At 37.6% G+C, this 19359-nt stretch overlaps 1 protein-coding gene across 1 annotated transcript in view; it reads right to left on the reverse strand.

Moving 5' to 3' along the window:
• The window catches only part of LOC125373069 (mucin-3A-like), a 71648-nt gene extending 53194 nt beyond the window's left edge, over positions 1-18454 (reverse strand). The window contains exons 1-5 of the mRNA XM_048383903.1: positions 18244-18454; positions 13031-13064; positions 12086-12217; positions 8452-8730; positions 7440-7595 (exon numbers count right to left, since the gene is read on the reverse strand). Of these exons, the coding sequence (XP_048239860.1) occupies positions 7440-7595; positions 8452-8730; positions 12086-12217; positions 13031-13064; positions 18244-18297 (655 nt within the window). The 5' untranslated portion in view covers positions 18298-18454. The remainder of the gene's footprint in view (positions 1-7439; positions 7596-8451; positions 8731-12085; positions 12218-13030; positions 13065-18243) is intronic.
• Positions 18455-19359: the final 905 nt, after the last annotated feature.

The following is a 19359-nucleotide window of genomic DNA, read 5'->3' on the forward strand; positions in this document are numbered from 1 at the left end:
TTATAGGAGTAAATATGTTCCAAATTGTGCAAAAGATTTTCACCTGGTAACATCACATGTTAAGAAGTACTTCAAGAGATGTACTGGAACATGGGTTAGAAGATTATAGTGGAATCAGGCACACGTACCTAAAACATATACCGGATTAAAGGTTTCTGCGAGATGAATTTGGTTTTGTCGGGATATATGACGTTCGATGTGCCATGGATTGGTCCATATTCACTCAATACCAATTATTGATACCTCATTGGAGAGGTACTTATATACGGCTTCCAGTGGTATATCACACTTGAAGATCTATGGATCACTAGTGAGATGACTACCCAAAACGTATACGTACCACCAAGTGATATACGGCAAAACCGGGCGAAAACGCGATATAGGGTACCATACTTTGAAAGGCTTTAACAGCAAGTTCGTCCCGGTTTTTTTCTTGTTAACATTTAGTGGGGTTTTAGTGGTGTGTGTGTGTGTGGGTGTGTGTGTGTGAGTGGGGGGGGGGGGGGGGGGGGGGGGGTTTGCTGGAAGTGAGTAATTTTCGTGTTAATGGCCCTGTAAAAAAACAGTTTTCATCGAAAAACCATGATGTTAGCGTATCCATAGCGTATACATAACGAGAGTTTACCGTATATGTAACGCATTTCTAACGTATTCGTAGCATGTCACTGCCATACATAAATTATGACAGCGTATAAAAGCGTATTGCGGCGTGTGTCTGGCGTGTTCAATGTATGGCCAGCGTATGCACAGCGTATGTGTCACGTATGACTAGCGCGCTCAGCTCACGTATAACAGCGTGCTTTTAACGTATACAACTTAAACCTAACCTATCCATAGCGTGTGTCAGCGTTGCCGGCGTTTTAGCAAAAATTCTAATACGTCGCCTTACGTTACTGCTATACGCTGTAGTGTGACAGGGCCATAACGAAGCTAGAGGAATAGGACGTTTGCCCTGTGTTTCCCAAATGATGTCATCAGATTTGAGTGGTGCATTTAGGTTACCCTGCATGTAAGTCAGAAGCAGGTTACTTTCGTCTAGTTAGAGGTTGCCATGAACACTGAATATGCATGGTATGGCATGAATGCAAACTCACTAACTCACTCACTTTAAAATGTTTCTAGTTATTCTATGAAAACATTTTTGTTCTTTGTAATTTACCTCATCCTCACACACATGTATAATTAGAGATTTATTACGTACATAAATACGTTCTGTAGACCTTTATTATTTTTAGGAAGCGGTGCCATTCGTTTCTAAAGTCTTTTGACAACAATCATGTCGACACTCCAACACGTTACATCAACAGACGCATATACCAGAATGATTGCCTAGACATACTGAGGTTCTTTAAATTTGAAAACTCAGTAATACATATTGACAAAAGTATACATTACATATGTCTGTGGGAACAGTACTGTTTTCAATGTGAACAAGCATCTTATGAATATCCTCTGCAAATTTGAAAAGGATATGCATGTTCATTGATTACTGGAAAGATTGAATGAGTGAGTATGGCTTAAAGCCGCTTTCAGAAATATTCTAGCAATACCACGGCGGGGTACACCAGAAAGGGGCTTCACACATTGTACCCACTTTGAGGATCGAGCCTGGGTTTTCGGCTTGTCGACGGAACGCTTTACTCCCTCGCCTACCCCACCGCCCCGATTACTGGGAAGAAGAGATTGGCGTAAAAGGTGTAATATCTATTTGAATGATCGTTCTGCTGCAGTGGGCACTTGGAATTTGTGAGGGAGGCGTGATCGTGAGCGGTTGGGACACAGTCCCGTATGGTCATTAGCTCTGGGATGTTTTTTCGTTCATCGCCAACTTTAGGAGTCGAGGGAGCCGGACGAAGATGTGTGTGCATGTATTATTACCACCAACAAATGAACAGATAATCTACCTCAGTCCAATGGCTAACGTGAAATCTCATGAAAGCAGCCAGTGAGGATCGTCATTTCAATATTCATATACCTATTATACCTTAAAGTAATCCATGAAATAGAAAACTCTCACCACTGAACTCGAAACACCATGACCTTAGATATTCGTTTATTTCTAAAAATACAAAAAAATTGAGAAGATGGATAAGAAGGAGACGAAGAAGAAGTTTATTCGATATCAAAGACCACATGATTAAGAGTACAAACAGTAGAACACGGATATAATGAACTACAAGGAACCAGAGAAATCTGTTCATTAATCACTAACGGACCACTAAGCGTAATGTTTTCGCTTCTCACGGCTTGAAACTACTTGAAGAGGGCGTCCTCTACGTCTTGGTGATTGGCAGCTCGTAACCTCATCCGGGCGGGGCCAAAGTCAGTCGAGTCGCTGGATTCATGAATGGATTCTCTCTTCTTCATTATTGCAATGTCTTTCTTGGTTTTTATGCCAGCATCAACAGCATTAATAATTCTCAATTTCGTGTCTAAACTGATAGCATTCCTCTTACTATTGCCCGTCATGATAGCATATGCAAGTGAACTGACACTTGGAGAAAATCTCGTAAAATGTATATGTTGAATGTTTGTTTTACAGACAAGATTACATGTACAGGTAAGATTAACACAATGCAATGTACATACTTTTGCACATGGACTGGTAGAACAAATGTTATACTCTCTCAATACAATATTTATGATACATTATACAGGCAGATTTTATTTTTTTAAATATAGCAACATTTTTTATGAGCTTAAGAGCTTTTGTTGCTAATAGTTGATTGATTCTTTTAGTTTTTCAAATAAACGGACAAACTAAAAGGAAATTTTATTCATCGTCAATTATGTAATGATTACATACTTAAAGCCCCAGCCTGGCTATAAATAGCCCGCAAGGTGGCGGTGTTTCAGTTTCGAACAATGACTGACAATGTAAACACAACCGAGTGTCGGGAGACGTTTTTTGAAAACCATACGGGAACAAGATCACCATTGACCGTCAAACTTCGTATCAACTTGAATGACAAACCATGGATACAACAAATGGCTCCATATCAAGATATAAGTCAATAATTAGTCTGTAGTTTTATCCTAAAAAATCGAATCGATCGTGTTTGGCGTCTGCATCGATCACAGTGGGCGGAGCTTATTTACGTTTGCGCTATAAATAGCAAAGCACATGGTCATGTGTACATGTGGCACATGTAATGCATTTGTGGTCAAAGTGTATTGTGTTGTATATTTTTACGGCAGAACAGCAGCAGAACATCAGTTTCAGTTAATGTAACAGTAACGATACTTAAATACGAAATTGACGACGCGATTCTTTCAGTTCAATCCGAAAATTACAGATATTTGTTTAGTTTTGGTCATTTGCATTCAACAGTTAGATTTGTGCCACACAATAATCAGTTTATATTCATAAAACGTAAATTATTACAGAGATTTTTCAACTAGTGTTTAGGAAGGGGCCTAATTTGAAGCACCAGAAGTTACGCCAATATTTCGCAGCTTGACTACAATAGATGAATATGTTACGTGTATCAACATAACAATGCACATAAGCAACTGGTAAATAAGTAACTGAATATACTTGATGTTTTGGCCTACAGAAGGCGTATCCGGATAATATTGTACTTACGATAAACGAAAACTCCAATACACATATTCCAAGACAACTTTAATTATGAATTTCCTTTTCTTTCACAGAATTTTCACACACAAAACTGAGTTGGATCATTAGATCCACACTTGTCCCATGTATTTTTTGTTCGGGGTATTTTGATACACTTCGCGCACAAGTTTTAAAATACAATCTGGGATCCCTTTCCCGTTTTGTCCACACCAATCCTTCATTTGCTGCAACGTATAATTCCGTTTCTTCAAGTCCAAGTATCTACGATCTCTCCAAACACTTCGTTTATTTAGCTCAGTCCAGAAACACTGTGTTCGAATCGACGAATTTCTGCAACATGGTGGCCGCACCATTCCCTAACTGCGATTGTCTGTGCCGTGTCACGCATGGTTGACAAAAGAAGTGTGAACATACATATTCGGCTTCATCTGCTTCCACAATTAAATCTCGCTGTGACACTGATTCACTACTCCCAAGAATCGGCGCTGAATTTGTCAAAGTTTCTGTTGCACTTGCAAGGGCGGGAAGAGAGGCGCCATCTTGTCGATTCGAGTTGTGAATCGGAATGAAGTCATCTTGAATATTGGAACTTTCTCCACGATAAAGTCACCAATGTCACAATCGAAATGACCAAAGGCTTCCTGATTATCTCGAACAACTCTTCGTCAAATTAGGATTTACATGAAAGTGTTTTGTTGCTCATATTGAAGACAAGCGAAATTGCAAAGTTCTTGTCATTTGTAAGCAGCAACTCGATGCACTCATGGGGCGTGGTTGCTAGGAGATCGCGAGGTCAGAAAGGGGAAAACAAAAAGTTTTATAAAGTAATAAAAGAAATCCGCAGTGCAATCCCAAAGTACCATGTACAGGATATTTTTGAATAATAATATTCACGAAAAAAAATCTTTTCTAAAAGTGCAAATTAATTTATTAATTCATCCCAAGGTCGTAACCCTGATCAAGTGGTGGGTATTTGGAAGGAATCGTGTGACGAAGCCGTGAATGAGGCCGTGTGTATAACATTGTTGAATTCAACTGACCAGGAAGGTTGTTGAGGCACATTATGACAGATGCTCGTCATGGATGGAGAAAAAAATGTATCTGAGAGAAACATTGTTGCTTTGAGCTTCGCGACAAAACATGTGTTCATGCCGAAGTAGTTTACAAGAGAGGATGATCTGTGCAGCCAGCGACCTGAATAAGCTTGATGAAAATAATGTTGAAATCCATTTTCTCGCACATGACAGAATTAATGTGAACAAATATTTATTTGATCATCGTTTCGAAGTCTGTGAGGCTGTCCGTATTTTAATATTCTTATTTCCATTGCGACGTGAAATAATATAATGTTTTCGTGTCTTAATTTTGCTGCCGCTGTGGAAAATTGCGCACCGATCTATTAAAAGAAATACTACCAGCTCAACTTTATAACAGAACCAGATCAACTTTATCTTTGTTCCGTTGTTTATTAAAAATTCGCTTCCGAAGCAAAGCGAATCGATCTACATAATAAACAAATGCATAGACTAGATTCTAGTACCAAGTGTTTAAACTTTTTTTTTAAATGTCATAAAATAACTTACACAATTATTGAAAGACATTTTTTGATAAGTAATATATATTTTATCTCGTCTGGCCGCTCTCTGGTTAGTTTAGGCTTGAGGGGAGAAACACATACAAAAAATATGGATGGCCCAATGCAAATGACACTTGGCATGCCAATCAACAGGGATCTGGGTCACTGGGACCCGCCAAGTTTCACGGATCGAGTTACTTCGGCACGAAGAGCTTCATCGGACAAGTGTGACTTTGCCAAAATACATACTGGGCAATAAAAAAATGTCACGGAAACGACAAAAAACTACTTTGATCACGTGAAAATATTTTTGACCATTACCAGGGTTTTTTACACGATCGTTGTCATCCAGATTCCAGATGAAGGCAAGACGAACACAACGAAGAAAAACACTGTTGAAATCACCGATTACCGTGTATATGTGAGAAATGCTATTTATAAACTGCAGATATACCGTACACCACAGGATAACGATTGGTGCCGTGACACATATTATGTTTGTTTTTTTGTTCAATTACACTGTTCATATTCATCACGACAAACGTATTAATTCGTTGTCGTCGGGAGATCTAGAATAGCTCAGAACAAGAACGTCTATAATTTTTGTGTTGGACTGCGTTGGATATATCATGGACATTCCGCGGTATCATTTTATGAAGATGTGAAGACGACATGGCAGGTAGGTTTTGAAACCAAAGACCTACGCGTTTGTTGAAAAGTTATGGAATCGTTTGATAGATATTTATTACCATTAAAACGTATGTCCTTGTTGTCAAACGGCCCACGTGGGTGGGTGTTTACATGACGTCACCCGTTTACGCAATAACCAATGAAATGTGTGTGTTATCATGACGTCATATTGACCTGTCAGATCACTCGTATAAGCTCCGCCCACTAGAGTGCGGTAGTTCCTACCGCAGATGGGGCTTTAAGTAAATCAGTACCGATTTGGTCATTGTAACAAAACTGTTGGATACCCAACTTATGGCTCAGACAACGGAATTTACATAATATGCGGAAAAAAATCATTTTTTGGACATAACACCATTCATTCTCCACTAACAGGCGTCCAGCGAGTGGAGAAAATGACCTGATGCTGCCAATATAAAGGTAAACCTTTGGCATTTTTTATGCTAAAATAACTTCACTCTAATACTCTCCAATTTGTTGCTATGATCACTTTAAACGGACCCCTTCTATTTAAATAAAACAGATTACGTGTATAAACTTTGTAAATAATCCCATCAATCTCTTGTATTGTCAGTACAATTAAAATCAATAGAGAAAATATCGATTGTCTGAAGATGAGTGAATGCCAACTATGTCACGATACCATGTGACCAATCATTTTAATGACTTTCATAGGCTACACTGTTAAATTAAAATAAAATCATATATATAGGGGAGTGTCACAACCGACTAGAGGAATTTTATTTTTTTATTTTTTTATTTACTCACTCTTTTATTGTTGTTACATGTTTCCATACGAACATGTTACTTTCCGTTACATCCTTGTACGGACGTTAACAATAATTGTAAACGTTATGTTTTAATCAAGTTTGTTTTGTTAAGTAAATAAATGAACATTAAATATTCACATACGCAAACAAGTTTTTAAAGACAAAAGACTAAACCTGTAATGATTTAACGTGAACTGAAACAATATATAATAATTATTTGTTATAATGGATGTTTTGTTAAAGTCAGTTAAATACTATCATGAAGTGCCAGAAGAGAGTGAGTGAGTGGGGTTTAACGCAGCTATTAAAAGTATTCCAGTTATATCGCAGCGTGTCAGCTTAATGTGGGAGGAAAGCCCGAAGTGATGCAGGTCTCAGACGTTTACCACTTCGGTAAAACCAACGAGCACGGGTATGGCGCTGACAAACCTAGAAACATAATCGGGGCGAACCGGGATGCTTACCCACAATCATAGGTTTCTGGCGTGCCCAAGGGACACAACTCTGCACAGCGAATCGCGGCACCTTTGACGACTGGGCCACCCGTGCCCCCTATGAAGTGCCAGGAACTACAATTCACCTGTTTGGCGAGAAGACAAGCTTTACCTAACGCTCTTCGGCTCAAACGTTGACATGACACCTATCAACGCTGATGCGTTGCTGGGCTTATAGAAGAAGCACCAAGCTCATCTGGCACTGATATGTTTCAAAGCAATATATGTCAGACAAACTAATGACGGACAATCCCACCATGTTCAGAGCGAAGATGAGGTATAAACAGGGACTTATATACTTATACCTCAAATAAGATACATGTACTTACTGTCCGTACAAGGTGATGATGGTGGTGATGGCTTATACATCCCATCTTGACAAAGGCATCTCTTGTCTGTTTGCCCTGTAATCTGCATACAGCCTATGTTCGAGTCTGAGTTGTCGCACTGGGTCATGTCACTACATACTCCGCCAAAGATTTGCTCTGAAAATAATGCGTGATGTCAATATAGCAGCATGTGAAAAAGCAGTGTATTTTTAATATATAACAGCTGAATGTGGGCCTCTTCATTCACAAGAACTGTTGAAAAAACGTATAAATTAGTACACGTGTGTCAATGATCTTTGTTTATGATGTTACCATTGTAGTGGTGGTAGGTCTTTGAAGAAAGGCTGTGACTGAAATATCAATCAAATAGCCTTATTCACTGGCTGAGAGTCAACGACTGACATTGGTGTAGCGACCATCATAGTTACTTAGTTATTGCACTCGGTCAGGTTGGCAGAAGTACTACATGAGTAGATAATAGTTGAAAAATACAATTTTGCTTATACCCGCCATCAAACTGGGTTTGAAAAAATATATGCGTATATGTGTCCTTTATTCAGATTTCAAAGGCTAGAGGCAACAGGAATATCTACTTGGTTTAGATGCAGTGGGTTAAATTATATATATTGCCAATGTAACAGAATAAACAGTCTAGATTATCCGCCGATCAACAGATTCCATTTGGAGTCAGAGCCAAAACAGCTGTGAACAGTTTATGAACGGACTACGGAAAATCAGTGTTGACACCAGGTGTTCGCGAAAAGAGTAAGCATTTTCCTGCTCTACCAGTAGTATCCGCCATTTACACAATGTACATTAAATAAGTAGTATGTATAGCCTGATGCCGCATATCAAGACTCCTGCCATGCGACGGCGGTCTGAAAACAAACCAGACAATGTCGGTTTTAAGGAGGAGAAAAACATTTTGTATTTATGTATCGTTGTGAAAAACTTGGATCTAATGTCAATAAATGACAAACAACAGAAATTGAAAATATTAAAACTTAGCTACCTGTTGTAAATGTTTTTGTGTCCGATGTAATCGTCTGACTCCTGTCGTTCAGTGTGATTGTGTATGTAACATTGACTGTATACTCTGTTCCTGGAGACAGGGACCGGATGGTGTAGTTCTTCTCTTGTGTAGAGGCAGATCCTGGAGATCCCGGAGACCACACTACCATATAGCTGCTGGATGTGTATCCTCCAGTGACATCTGTATTTGTCCAGCTGATGCCAATAGTGCCTGTTCCTATGGATGGTTGGTCTGTGATGACTGGCTTTAGTTGGGTAGCTGAAAACAAACATGTTCACGGAAATGAATGTTTGCGAAAACGAACAAATCTTATTATGACATGTCTTTGTTGATATTCGTTGACAAAATTTCACCAGTGACAGTGATTTATCGTTCGTTCTGTCCACTTATATTTTGAGTTCGAAGTACTACAACAGGATGCGATAGAAGTGCTTATCTGTTCATATAATTGTTCTGTGCAATTACAAGCAAATTAGTTATCAAAATTAATCTTGCCAATTCTGGTTTGCTTTACTTGTGTGAGCCTCATTCCAAAATGGTGCTTCCATGAAGGAAAGTGATTATGAAAAGGTTAGATGTAGAGGCCATATTTTGCATGTTCACCAATAGATACCTACAGCGATTAGATAGTGTCCCTGTTTCTACGTTCCTAGTAGTACCAGATCCTTTTGTAATGAATGCAATTTACCAAACAAGCCTATCATTTAGGGAAGCTTGGATCGGGTTGTTAAATTTTATTGCGGATGAAGAGCCAGCATTTCCTCAAACGCGTCATCTTTTCACTTTGACCAAAGACTAGTTATTGCCCATTTCAAATGATTTTTAGTAAACCATAATAAAGACAAATCTAATGGTGGAACATTTCTATTTCTTTACCGTGTGATATGTTAAGAAAGATAACGTGCATGACGCTACACATGATAGATGAATTACATTTCGTGTAAGCTTGGTGGTAAGCAGGATGATAAGCAGAAGACAAAGAACGGGAATTAGATCAAAGTTGTAATCAAATCTACTCAGGGGCTAAGCAGTTAGGTCTGAAATCCACATTACTCTCAGTGCATGTGTTGCTGCCTGTGTCGTAGAAGTGAGTGTCATTACATGCACATATGCCGGATCCATTACAAATTGCATTGCTGGTAATACAGTCTGTATTGTCAGTACAGTTAGCTCCGTAATCCACCTCTGAATCCTTACATGAAAAATAAATACAATATATACATATGTACAATGCAAAAGATGAAACGTAAATGTAACTGCAAAATATTTACTTCTAAGTGTAATATTCAATATTGTTAATTAACATCCATTTCATTTTATTTTATATGTAAAACTGAACATATCACTTTTATCAAATAGATAATAGTAGTATAAAATACATATCCACACATATGAAGAAGGATTTTTTAGAAATAGTTTCTCTGATTGACAGTAGACTGATGCCCCAGAATTCATCAAGTGCGCGTATGTCACAAAAGATTAAGGAATTACTCCTTTCGCTTGTGGATGACATAATTTATTGTTTCAACTTTTTAAAAATTGTCATTACGGGATATTTAACTGTTGACTTTATTTGCAAAAGAATAGAAAGAATTATATCAACAACGTGACAATTTATACGATTATCCTGATAATTCCGTGCAAAAGGATTATTTTAGCATCTTTCATTGTATAATTCGGAGGTGAAATGACGACAATCCACCACACAATAATGAGTAAATATATGTCCAATATTATGAATATGTTCGTTTGTTTTTAAATATTCTTCGGCGTATTTGATTCATGTGCGAGTATAAAACGCGATATTGTGTCTGAAAAGGGTTAAACTCGAGATTTGCAATACAATCTACGAAAATTAATACAAATAACTCCAAATTCAAATATACAATGCAATCTGAATAATTATAAACGTAAAACGCGACTTTTTATAACGTTTGTGATTTTTTGGTCAAATCCAATTTTAAAGGAATCGATTATTTGATATTCGGGGAGTCACAGTGAAACTTCGTTAATAGGCATTCCCGAAAACCACCTTTGGATTATTTTGAAAACATATATAAACACTGGCCGTTGAAGAAATAGTATTCCTGACTTTCGCCAAGTATTATATCTGATAAAGATTTTTTATTACGACATAGAAATATATAAATATACCTCAGACAGTGTTACGATAAACGAAACATGGTCAATGGGTAACTTAGATAGTGCTATCCTATCTCCTCCTCCGGACCCTTCCTTATTTCTGGTGCAGAACCACTATTTTATCCACTTGACTATTGTTCCCAGTGAATTCGTCTTGATTAACAACATTTCAGGCCAACGAATTAGTGGTACCCAAGTTTTGTTTCCTTATCATATCTGTTATATTTCATTATATTCGGATAGTACTGGCAATCAAGGTTTCACTGTATGTATTCATTAATTTACAAATGATGATTGTTATAAGTCCAACATGTGATGCATATTCTTAATGACTTGCACTTACTTTATATGCACATTCATTATATGGAAACTCACAATAGCTTGAGTTGCAGATATTTTTGAAGAGCAATTATTATATCGTAGGGGACGAATAGACGTATAGACGAAGATTCCACACAACGACAGTTTCTGACAGTTGACTAGTGTACTACCCTTCTACCCTCATCAAAGTCGACCACACCACACTCAAAGAGGAAGATTTCTTTCAAGGCTGATGTCAGATGATTAAGTAGCAATTACTCTCGTGTATGGATCCTGTCGCTCCAAGTTGAGAAATGTTTTCTACATCGTTGTAACTGTATAATGCCTCCACTTATAAGTATCACTCTTTGTGCAAGTGTTTGGTGAACAAGATAAGAAAGACAAGCAATTAACAGGAACTATATTGCAGTTGTAACCCAATCTACTTCTATGCTAAACATTGTACAAGTCTGAAACACATGTTTCAATAAGCGCAAGTGTAATTGTTCGTGTCAGACTCTCACAAAAAGCCAGAAAAAGCGTCAGATGACAAAATGTTATCGAAATGAAAAGAATTCTAATGATATAGGAGCAATAACCATCAGCAAACGAATATCATGTTGAGTAATTGAGGTTGATATTGAATTGAAATAAATTGAAATCGTAGGAATAACACGAAAAGTAACTAACATGTAAGATTTAAATGGACACTTCAATTAAAGGGTATTCAGGAATCAGAAAATGAAAAACTACTAAGTTAACTCACTCGGGCAATGACATGGACATATTAAGGATGTCAACGTTGACGACACAATAAAAACAAAGAGGCTGATTCCTTACAATGACACCTTTTTAAAAAAAAGATATAGTGTTGGACAGTGGATAAAGTACCAGGTATTACCCGCGTAAAATTATTTCATTAATAACTATTTTAGAAAATAAATTCTATTTGCCAATATTATCGAAGGCGACCACATCACATGCAAGAAGGTAGGAACCAAACAATTTCGTGAGAGGTACAAATGCAGCTATGAGAAACCAGTTATCGATTTAATTCTATTCCAAAAGAGACATCACATATGCTAACGTTATGAAGCAACGTGTCTACGTCGTTACTAATCTACTATGTGATCAAGTCTACTTAGAGGCTACACAGGAAAATACACATTACTCTCAGTGCAGGTGTCGCTGTCCATGTCGTAGTAGTGAGTGTCATCACATGCACATATGTTGGATGCATTGCAAACTGCATCACTGGTTAAACACTGAGTTGTTTCAGCACAGTTAGATCCATATGGTACATCTGAAATTGAGCACGCATATACAATACAATCTGCATAATGTTTTGGATCTGACAAAACCTGTACAAAATATGTTTGATTGTCTCTGGAATGACACGAACCATGGTTATGCTGAACCTATTCTTGTTTTAATTTCACTAAAACTCATTGAAATATTAGTGACTATGGTGCCTGGCATCCTATCTGAAGCGAAATCTTCCTGAATGATGCATTAACCTTATCCTCGTTTTATTACTCATAAGTTACTGTATGAACAACATTTCAAATACAACATTGTTGTGTTACCCTTTCAAACAAGACTAATGATAACCAACAGCCTACATCTGCCTTGTAACATTTGTCAGAATTATTGCATATACATGAACGTTGCTTATATCTGTTCTAGGACATTTACACCGTGGACACACATTAATACGAATAGTTAATAGAACAGTCGTAAACGGATGCCACCTTGAATCAGATTTAACGCTTTGCAGATTCACTGTAGACACAAGCCCACACTATGGTTTCATCAGATGGTTCAATGGGATGTTCAGATAAAGTTCAACAGCAGGTGTGCAAAGTACCTACACCAGTTTATTAACAATATATGTATGAATATTAGTACGTACTTATGAATTATATACCTACGTACATAATTGACACAGAGAGTGTGAGACTGATTACAAACGTAGCAGTCTGTTAAGGGTATATAAAAAAATAATTGATATCAATACTCACTGTTAAATTTTTAAAATTCAAATAAAGGCCACCTTTGTTGCATTACACTATTAGTAGAAAATAACGCAGACTAGTTTAACAAGACCAATACTCACAAGGTGACGTTGTTGTACTGGCAACATTGCTCATCTGAAAGTGAAGGGAAAATACCACATCATTCTAGGAGTTTGACAAAGTCGTGATGGAAATCAAGCTCCTGGTGTGAACATGTGCAGTTTGTGATGTAGGATCTCATATAATATATATGCGTCTATAATATATTTAGAAAGAGTTATCTTTAGTCTTTAATCAAAGATACAATACATTCAAAAAAGGAATGGCTGACAATGAAATGTTTTGTTAATAGTCATTGTTATGAGAATATATAATATATTTGAACTAAGCACATGAACATGATACTAAACTGGTGAATACACATCTTAAGCAACTCTAAATGAAAACTGAAACTGCATCAAGGGTGGTACAATATTTCTAATTTGAAATTTTGACTTTATTTCTTTATCGATGTTCATATTCGTTTCTCGCTGATTCTCCTCGGAAGACGAAAAGCTCACCTTTATGGTGAAATATAATGTTTCAATGTGGATGTACTAAACTAATTTTTCTGTCTTCAACCAGTATTATATATACAATATTATTTATCTTTGTTGTTTGAACATGCGTTTTATTTTGTACACGAGTTGGTTGCTATACCTATAACAGAATATATCTTATGATGGGATTGCCTAAAAGTCGGGCCAAGAAAAGTCGGGCCGGGCCGGGCCAGCGGGTAATACTAAAAATGGATTGCAGAATAATAAAACGAAACATGCATATCTAGGCAGATCTCAATTGTCCAGAAACGTATAGTTTTGCTCATTTAATTGAGTTTGAATCAAAATGCATCTTCAGCATGTAATAAACTGATAATTATAGCTACATACCGAGAGTCCATACCGAAAAGTCAGTGTCTTGACTGTGTCTTTACTTTGATGAGAATTTTTCTCACCGACCTTAGCATGCAGGGGTGTGATGTCCTGGGCAGGAATTCAAAATGACAGTGTTTTGACTACTCTTTTTTCATTAATTAACGTGCTTCGCATCCCTAATTAACCTTTACTAATTCATGTTAAACCAACACAGGATGTTTTCTGCAAGTGGATATTCGCGAATGTCATAGGAGTGACACGACACGTGTTAATAACTGTCAAAGCGCTTCTAAAATTACAACGTATACTTTACATCTATAGACTAAAATTATATCTACCTATATAACACTTTAGTGTCTCATATTGCAGTAGCAAACACGGTGCTCAAAAGTGAAGCCCTTTTCCCTCCACATTCTCAGAATCATACTAATCTATAGATGTCAATCCATTTAATGATACATCTGTGAGGTTTAAGTTGACTTTTACAGCCCGGGCCAAGTCGGACCGAACACTTCTGACAGAGATTTTCTTAAGAAAATACAGTAAAAATGCTTCACTTTGAGCACCTTGTTTTCTTTAAATAGGATGTACCGTGACATTATAAAGTGGTATACAGGTAGATATAACATTAATCTATAGATGTAAACACATTAGAAGATACATATGTGTGTTGAAAGTTGATTTTGACCGCCCGTGCCAAGTCGGACCTAACACAAGCCAAACACTTCTGATAGAGACTATGTTGAGAATGTAGAGGGGAAAGGGCTTCACTTTGAGCCCCTTGTTATCTTTAAGTACAGGGATCTGAGACACTATAAAGTGGTATTTAGGTAGATATTATACTAGTTCATAGATGTGAATCCATTTGATGATACATATGTGAGTTTAAAGTTGATTTTTAACAGCCCGGGCCAAGTCGGACCGAACACTTGTGTGACTGTTGAGAGTATAGGGAGAAGAGGTCTACTTTAACCTAATTATGATTTTGTCTTAGTTTTGTTTTGACAAAGTCGAGAACCTGACAAACCATAGAACCTCGAGAGAGTACACTGTTCATGACTGATCACAGTAGAACACAACGCAAAGTCCGACATTATATGAACAGGGTTCGAACTTAGTACTCTCCGATTGCAATCTCGCACTGGGCAGCCCGCTAGAGGGCGCATATTACATTTGATTACGAGAAAAGCGTCATTAGAAACTAATTTCTATCCAAGAAAATCGCACGTTACAAAATACTCATGGCGAGGTTATGGCAAGATTATTGAAGATCGGGGCTTTTAAAAAACATATACACATCGAACGAATCTACGCATCTACTATTTATACAAAGCTTTGAAAATGGAAGTATTTCTCGGCATTTTCTCATGTCACCTAGCGGAAAGCACCTTTTATCGGGAAAATATGTCATGATAGATCGTACTTTAAATTCCGTTGATAATAATTTTCCGATTACTTCATCACCGTATATAAAAAAGAAAGTTAGTGAATAGCTCTATTATAAAATCTTAAAATTGCTGAAAAGTCTAGATTTTCAAACGGTACCGTAACGTACATTGAGCGTTGTGACAAAACGGTTACTGGTGTTAACGCAACTACTTCAAGCAATATGTATTTCATATGTAGGTCAGTTATTTTATTTTTTCAATCAGTCCGCCCATCAAATCGTATATGAATAGATTTACTTCCCGTACGCGCTCACAATATAATCTATAACAACCACGCATTCTGTATTTTTATATCATCATGTATACTATTTAAACATCGTGAAAGGTTTCGTTCCTCACTCAGACCTATTCGGCACAACACAGCCTACGAGCCAGTTTCTTTACAGTAGTCATTTCAATACAATCATAGCCTTCTTTTATATGTCACGACAATGTACCTTCAAACACGCATCGTTTAGGTATACAATTACCATTTTCACTCAATTATATGTTATCGTCTAGCACAGAAACGCAAGTAGTCAATAGAAGGATCGCCTTTGTGTTACATTGCCGTAGTCATTTCCATTCAGTTATATCACGCAATTATATGTTATCGTATAGCTCAGAATATAGAGAAATGCACGTTGTCAATAGCAGGATCGCCTTCGTGTTACATTGCCGTAGTCATTTCCATAGAGTTAAAGTCTTCTTTGAAATTTCTCGACAATGTATTCAAACACATATCGTCTTAGTATGCAATTACATGTACCTTATTCACGCAATCATGTATTGTCATATAGCTCCGCAGGTATAGGAAACGCGTGTCTTCAACAGCAACATCACATTCACAAAATATTCACTAATGGAACTTACTATTCTCTCGCTAAAAACTGAGGTGTATCTTCTACCTTGTACCTTCGTATCTTTACTCTGCACAATCACCCTGCTATTTTACTACCGTATTTGCCGAAATTATTATGTCAGGAAAGATATTACTAAAATTAACATATGAATGTTTACTGTCTTCACGGAAGTACATTCATGTTCTTCATCTAGACACGCAGTTTGCCGTATATGCCCGACTTATGTTTTTTTTCCTGTAATCATAAATCCTTACCGTAGTTACCCAAATAGTCTCAACATCCAAACATTGAAGTGTCATGTAGGTTGTACCGTACATGCTCTATCAAAATGTAATAATTTCAAGGCTAGCTCCAAATAGCTAATTCCCCATATCGAAGCCTGACAGTAATTAGATCACACGATCAAAGCTGTCTTAATTTACACTAACTCTTGGTCCTGCAACATGTTGAATGGACGTTCAAATGGTGCTAATGCGACAAAGGCTTGTTGACAACATATTATCATGATGTTTTTTTACACTCTTGTTATGTTTGTTTCCTTTTTATCTTATCGCTTGTTTCATTTATAACATTATCGAACAGATCATTTGTGTACAAATGATATAACCTTCGTTAAGTGTTGTTGTCTCATCATAAATCCCGCCAGGGGTACCGGGGCTGCACGTTTGCAAGCCCTGGACTACATATCAGATTGTGCCTACTTTAATTGAGTAACATTGTTTCCAAATTTCAGCCGAGGCCTCAAAATCGATAAGGTACAAAAACATGACTGGAAAAATGAATTTCCCAAATTTAATGAAACAATACTCACACATGGAATGAGAGAGAGCAACACTTCAACATAAGACACAATTTATTAATTTCCACTTAAAAATAATGAGTCAATAACACTTATTGACAGCAAACCAATATCGCAGTTATAGTCTGTCATAAGCATTTCCAATGTTTCACGTGGTATCCAAATTATTACCAATGTAAGGGATCCACTGTCTCTTGTAAGTAGGGAAACCTTCAACAGCCGTTAGGGTGAAATGTTGGTGCAAGTTGGCCATATAGATTCGTGCCTAGTAAGGGATATCAATCATTTTTTCAGTTTAATTTAAGCCTAGGCGTGTTATTTTTCCGTTTCAAGCCCGTCGAAAGCGTCGCCAAAATCATCCCATAAAGTTTCGGTATCGAACGTACACAGTTCTCAGTGGTTATGGACAACAATTGCTATATGTAAGCTTTGTATAGATCGATGTATTTATGCGCATGTTTTTTTTCTTCTGTGACATTCCTAATTTCGATTTTAATTCTGTTTTGACAAATGAGAATCAAGCTTTCTTCAAGTCGGAATGGTAGAATTATCGTCAAGCAACATCAATAACGGATTACAAAAGATTCAAGACACTGTGTTGCAAAGGTTGATATATAAATGGGGCATTTCTAATGTCTGCCCAGTTGGTCCAAGGATGACTACTGTCATTTTTAGCACGTTACGGTCGAACGTATACGTGATGAATGTTGTGAATTCACACTTTGTTTATTATTGATTCACTGAAACGTTATGCTTAAATTTCTACAGTACTCTCTCAATTAAATATGTTTCCACAAGATCAAAGCTATTGCAAAAAACTCACGGCCTTGGCAAATTCAAGTAAAATACAAGTATATCAGAATTTTTCATTTTTAAATGAATTTTGAAATGCATGCATGGTGTGTTTACTGGAATTGAGTGAAGACTAGATGGGTGTATCATGATCAGGAGTGAAGAACCCGTCCGAGAGCAGAGACGATGTCGTGTATAGCTCGACATTGCTACCAACGCGTCGATTCGAACAGCTGGTCCCGAAAGTTATGCCATAACAGCTGCATGTGTATGCCGAAGTATCACCGACAGTGCAGAATGAATTGATATATTATTACTGGACCTGTGCCAGCAGACAGGGAAATCAAATAGACCATTTTGTAACAAACTCAGGTACTTCAATCAGTCTCAGGAGACGAGCTCGTGTCTATTCTTCACAGTATGAATAGAAGATGCAATCGATAATTGGACATACATGTATATATTCTTATATTTAATTATTTCATTTGGTGTTAACACTATATGAATAGAGTGACCAACCCGATATCCAAGTACAGCCAGGAGCGTCAGTAGGTAAAATCCACAAATTGTCATTGTTGATTTGGGTACTGCATCGAGTTAACAACATTTGATAAACGTTGTGAAGTGTTTGTTAAACGTATTCCAGGTATTGGCTGTGTTTCAGATCTGCGACGCCTCGCTCTCTGTCGACGGGTGTATACCAGTGATCTACTTCCTGGTTGTATCGAGGTTGCTGTGCACTGTGCATTAACGATAGAAAAGAAAGCTGGACACAAAGCCCACCCACCCGACGAAGCTACTCACATGAGTGAAACCAGGGGTGAGGTGAGGTGATGTGAAATTGGGTTTAACGTCGCGTCCAAGATTATTGCACTTATATAGCGACCCGCTTGTACGTGTGTGTGTTTGTGTGGTTGATGGTACTAGTCCGGACTCATGCCGATTTATAGTGCTCACTCACTGAGATACCATGCCGCAGTTTAACATGAATACCCCACTCAGACACAATATACTGACTCCGATCCGACCAGTCCTTCCTTTAGTCCCTTAATGCCGATCGCCAGACAGGGTAACAACAAGTACCATCTTTTAACGTCTTTTGGTATGACGCAGATGGGGATCGAACCCCGGACCCCCGGACGCTCTACCACTAGACCCCAGAGGCGGTCGTGACCCCAGAGCTAGCAGGCGACGTGGTGATAACCACCCCGGGAGACAAGGAAGCCTGCTGTTCACACCACTACACAGTGATTTTCAGATAGTTTTCTTCCTAAAAAAGTACTGCCCAGGTTTCCCATTATACTGGGATTTGTATATCTGACTGACATCGGCAGCTAATATGCGAAACTGCACAGGTATAAAACTCTTACAGATATAACTGTATACTCTGTGTCATGAATATCCAGGTACTTTAATAACTCTTTCTGGTGATATAAATGCTCGTATTGGAGCAGAACAAGGTTTAACAGAAGATGACTCCGTCGATTATCTCTAAGTTGATGAGTTAAACTATTGCCATTCCCAGAAAGTCAAAAGACAGTATTTTATTACTACTCAAGGTAACCAGTTGCTTGATCTGTGTGTAAGCATGACCATGCATGTACTGAATGGTAGATCAGGATGAGACGTAGAGGG

This window comes from Haliotis rufescens, unplaced genomic scaffold, assembly GCF_023055435.1.
Source record: "Haliotis rufescens isolate VD_foot unplaced genomic scaffold, xgHalRufe1.0.p SCAF_5, whole genome shotgun sequence".
Lineage (NCBI taxonomy): Eukaryota > Metazoa > Mollusca > Gastropoda > Lepetellida > Haliotidae > Haliotis > Haliotis rufescens.